The 5308-nt window shown below is 48.0% G+C and overlaps 1 protein-coding gene across 1 annotated transcript; it reads left to right on the top strand.

Moving 5' to 3' along the window:
• The first annotated feature begins 2670 nt into the window (after positions 1–2670).
• On the top strand, positions 2671–3525 carry LOC135370528 (uncharacterized). The gene has a single exon (XM_064604308.1). The coding sequence runs from the start codon at positions 2671–2673 to the stop codon at positions 3523–3525; it is 855 nt and encodes a 284-aa protein (XP_064460378.1).
• The last annotated feature ends 1783 nt before the right edge of the window (positions 3526–5308 follow it).

Genomic DNA, 5308 nt, shown 5'->3' on the forward strand with positions numbered 1-5308 from the left:
GGCGAGCTCTTCATCAGCCTGTTGCGCCTGGGCGATGCCGTCCAAATCGACCGCGGGGGGCGGATGGAGAGCATTGACGTCCGGCCGCGAGAGTGCGTCGGCAGCGGCATTGTCTTCGCCTGTTCCACGTGTCGCCCGTCTTCCTCCTCTTCATGTATCGACGCGGACCCCAACCGCTAGCTCTACACCGCTCCGCGTCTGAGGGGGGGAGTGATGTGGCGGCCCGTGTGTGATGACGAAGACGTGCCTCTGCTGCCACGCGCTACGGCGCTGGCACGGCAGTTCTACCGGCACCGTCCTAGTGTGAGGCCGGATTAACAAGATGTGCCGGAAATCGAAAAATCAAGCTGAAAACGTCTTAGATCATGAAAACAGTGCTAAATAGCGTTTTTAGAGCGTTTGGCGACGTTTAAAATGGGAATAATCAAAATACGCCGGAAATCGAAAAATCAAACTGAAAACGTCTTAGATCATGAAAACAGTGCTAAATAGCGTTTTTAGAGCGTTTGGCGACGTGGAGAACACGAATATTCAAAATGCGCCTGAAATCGAAAAATCAAGCTGAAAACGTCTTGGATCATGAAAACAGTGCTAAATAGCGTTTTTAGAGCGTTTGGCGACGTTTAAAGTGGGAATAATCAAAATGCGCAAGAAATCGAAAAATCAAGCTGAAAACGTCTTAGATCATGGAAACAGTGCTAAATAGCGTTTTTAGAGCGTTTGGCGACGTGGAGAACACAAATATTCAAAATGCGCCTGAAATCGAAAAATCAAGCTCAAAACGTCTTAGATCATGAAAACAGTGCTAAATAGCGTTTTTAGAGCGGTTGGCGACGTTTAAAATGGGAATAATCAAAATGCGCCGGAAATCGAAAAATCAAGCTGAAAACGTCTTAGATCATGAAAACAGTGCTAAATAGCGTTTTTAGAGCGTTTGGCGACGTTTAAAATGGGAATAATCAAAATGTGCCGGAAATCGAAAAATCAAGCTGAAAACGTCTTAGATCATGAAAACAGTGCTAAATAGCGTTTTTAGAGCGGTTGGCGACGTGGAGAACACGGATATTCAAAATGCGCCGGAAATCGAAAACTCAAGCTGAAAACGTCTTAGATCATGAAAACAGTGCTAAATAGCGTTTTTAGAGCGTTTGGCGACGTGGAGAACACAAATATTCAAAATGCGCCGAAAATCGAAAAATCAAGCTGAAGACGTCTTAGATCATGAAAACAGTGCTAAATAGCGTTTTTAGAGCGGTTGGCGATGTGGAGAACACGAATATTCAAAATGCGCCGGAAATCGAAAAATCAAGCTGAAAACGTCTTAGATCATGAAAACAGTGCTAAATAGCGTTTTTAGAGCGGTTGGCGACGTGGAGAACACGGATATTCAAAATGCGCCGGAAATCGAAAAATCAAGCTGAAAACGTCTTAGATCATGAAAACAGTACTTGAAATTCTTGCATGCAGAGCAGAAGTGAAATCCGCGAGCACCCGTGTCCCATTGACAACATGGCCTTAACCATCGACGGCGTATCTGGGCAGCAAAGCGGTTGATCTGTCCAGCACATTACCACCTACACTGTAAAAAGATAACTTCACTACATGGCACGCTGTGCGCCAACCATTGCAACGAATGATAGGGATATCGCTTCTCATCCCTATCCGTATCATTCCTAGCAGTGGTTCGTGCACATTCTGCTATGAGCTGAAGTTCTGTTTTGAGAGTGTACACCAATCATCTCCATAGTTCCAAAGCACGTTCCGACGTAATTGATCGTTGTCCTTCCCTATTTCAGTTTCGGCTCATTTGTATTGCCAAATTGGGCGATGGATATTTGAGCGTGCTTGCTCGTGTCAGGATTTCGACTAATGGAATAGCTTTCAACAAGGGCTTTCTCCCATTTTGCTATCTCACTTTTGCTCCAAAGCCCCTAAATAGACAGGGAATTATTGCATTTTACCAAATAGTCACGTACAATGTAGATATTATCCAAGGTATATGCAGGAAACTGCCATAGGCTCCTGCGTCTTCAGAATGGCGTCATGATAGACACCGCAAGCCATCCGTTGCTCGGACTACTACGATTGTAACTAAATGACGTTAGAAGTGACGTCGGCAGTATTAAATAATAAGCAGGGCATAATTAACCACGGCCGTTTACATTCGCGCACTTCGTTTACGCTGTATCCCCTTTGACTCTTCCTCACCCAACCATACTAATCACCCATGGCAACAATACTAGACGAGAACAGAGAAAAATAAATCATCATCAGGTTCATTGACACATATCAATTCTAAATGAATGCATACAGTGATCACGGTCTTGGCAATTTACAGTTTTTTCTGTGCGCGCGCTTGGCCAGCACGGACGTATATTCTGCTGCTCCTGAGATTGTGTATTGCATAAGCCTACGTAACGTTTTTTTCTCTCTTGGGGTACCCCGGAGGCCTTTGCGCAGCTGGCGTGCGTACGCGACGTCCCCATGCCGTAATTGTGCTGCGGAGATGCTCCTAATATGGAGCACTAGCAGCCTCTACGAGAGCCCAGCCGCTCCCCCATAGACAGGGGACCGGCTCGTCACAGCGCTGATGCCACAAGAAAGGTGCTCCCACCTGAAACCTCCACGCTGTACGACTGGTCTGCCTGAACCGAAGTTTCTGGCGAGGACATGGCCGACCTTCATAGCGGTATCGGTCATCAGCAAGGAGCTGGTGATCCTTTTACCCTGGTGACATACAAGAAGAATAGTCCACAAGGTAGTCCTTTTGTGTTTAAGCCTGTTGGACAAGATTGTTCCTTTTGGAGGGTGAACCCAAATGCAATTGCGAAAGACATCCTATCTGCTGCTCAGGAACCTATCCTACGCCATCAGGTAAATAATGATGGCTCCATGTGTATCTTTGTGAAAACCGAGGGTGCAGTCTCTAATCTTCTTGACCTTCGGTCTGTCGCCAGCATTGATGTTACCGTTGTCATCCCAACGTCGAATGTCACGAATCAAGGGAAAATCACCGATGTGCCGCTGGCGTACTCAAATCAAGACCTCGCCGCCGATTTGGAATCAGAGGGTGTTCTATCGGCTCGGAGTCAAGTGCGTCATGTCTCCACTGAAGAAGGGTCTGACAGGTACATTCCCTTGAAGAGTGTCATACTCACGTTTCGGCCCACACAGAAGCTACCCCAAGAAGTCCATCTGGGATTCTCCATCCACAAGGTACGCGAGTACGTGGAAGGTCCACTGCAATGTTTCCTTTGCCAAAGGTTTGGCCACCTTGCCCGTAACTGCCGTTGGCCTCAACGTTGTAAAGTTTGCTCTGGCCCACACCATGTGAAGGACTGCACAACTCGTCGTCAACCCAAATGTGCCAACTGTGGGGGCCCTCATATCGTCTCCCATTCCCAATGCCCTCATAAGCGTTCAGCAATACGACGTTTTCAAGCAACCCCCCGCAACCCCCGCAGCAACCTAGCTGGTCTGGAACAGGTGTCACCAACGCCCGTGTCACTTATGCTGGTGCTGTAAGCAGCCCAAAGAGTATCAGCTCACCAAAGTCGGTGACCTCGAGTCGATTGAAGCGGTTTCACTATCAGGTCCAGCCCATTGGTGTTGGTGGTAAGGAAGTTGAGGCTCTCGATCGGGACGCCCCGCTTCACTATTTGTGGTTGTCGATCAGTATTGCAAAGGGTCCGTTGTTATTAGACCCCATAGCAACCAATATTCAAGACATAATTTCCCGAGCGACTCTTAAGCCCTTCCAGCGGTTACGATGCATGAAAGAATTGTTGGTGCAGAGACGCCTATACGCATTGTCAAACTCACTCAATGTCATCGCTCAGGCTGAAAAAGATGGATAAGGAGCACTTGCGGTTAGGAAAAGGTTATCTTCACCTTCCTGGTCCCTTTCCGTCTTCACATATATGGCTACCAATGAGCCAAGAAGGACTAGGCGTGTTGAAGCTGTGCTTTACTGCGTGGCGGTTCAGCTTAAAGCTGTTGCCAGACCCATGAGACTTGCTGCTCCGTTTTTGGATGCGATCTTAAACGCAGTTCTTCTGAAGCAGGCAGACGCCCTGACGGACCACCTTAGATTGCCAAGTGGTGTGACTGGAGCGGAGGATCTGAAGGCATTGATGAGCGAGGCGCGCAGGGCATGGGTAGAACGCATAAAGGGGATGTATAAGCGTAAGGGCCTATTTACGCACACAAAAGATCCCCTTGCTAATAAATGACTCCACCCCGATTGCCGCCACCTAAAAGACGGAGACAGATTAAAGGCTCTGCGGCTACGAACAGGGGTCTACCCATGGCGTGCGCTCTTTAACATGCACACTCAAGATCCAGCTCAGCGCCTCTGCCACCACTGTGGTCATGGCGAGGAGACTCCTGCGCACATTTTGCAGTTCTGCGAAAAAGTCCATGGACCGAGAATAGAGCAGCACAATTCCCTGTGCAAATAACTTTGCAGATTGGCCGCACAGTATAATCCTGACTTAACTATCACCCAGGAGAAAATTTTTACAGTCCAAGGCTCCCGTTTGAAACCGGACACTGTCCCCTATGATGGAGATAATGTTACCGTTATTGATCTTGCTGTGGCCTGGGATGGAACTGTTAGTACTCTCGAGGATCGGTGTAGAGAAAAAGTTAACAAGTACAAGATCCTCCAACAGCGTTTTCCGGGCAAAACGGTACGCATCGAGGGCATGTCATTCGGGGCTTGGGGATAAACATGTGCGACAACAAGGAGGTTTTGCCGTTCTCTCGGTTTCACAGCGTCGGATGTTTCATGGCTAGCTTCACGAACGTTGGTAGGGAGTCTCATTTGTTTGGGACGGTTTATTCGACTGGTGTAAGCGTTAACTGGCTCCTGTAATGTTGGACTACCTGCCTCCCTTTGGCTCCCGTGCAGGGATTAATTTTGGGCAGTTTGACCTTACTTTTGTGTGTTAATTTCTACTTTTGACGACCAGGGCTAAGGTGGGCTTCTGGGAGCCATCTGCCACACTTTACTAACGCATGCTGTGGCGCCAAGAGTCTAACTTGCCTTATTAACCTTTTTTTTACATGGGACATTAAGTGTTTTAGTCAAATAGACAACATTCTACTCATTCGACGCTTTTCTCCCACATTACTCACAAAGTACGGGGAAACGGCACGGGAATATACGGTGTCCCTGCCTGAGTCCCTGCCTGCCCTATTCCCTGGCAAGGAGGTCTGAGTCGAGGGTGTGGTGTTCGGGGCCCGTGGCTTGACGTGTGGCTCTACGCGACGTGTTTGTGAAGTCATGGGCCTTACAAAAACTAAC

Source organism: Ornithodoros turicata, chromosome 10 (genome assembly GCF_037126465.1).
Source record: "Ornithodoros turicata isolate Travis chromosome 10, ASM3712646v1, whole genome shotgun sequence".
Lineage (NCBI taxonomy): Eukaryota > Metazoa > Arthropoda > Arachnida > Ixodida > Argasidae > Ornithodoros > Ornithodoros turicata.

Coding starts and splice junctions, on each gene's coding strand:
- LOC135370528 (XM_064604308.1), top strand. CDS start 2,671: ATGGCCGACCTTCATAGCGGTATCGGTCATCAGCAAGGAGCTGGTGAT.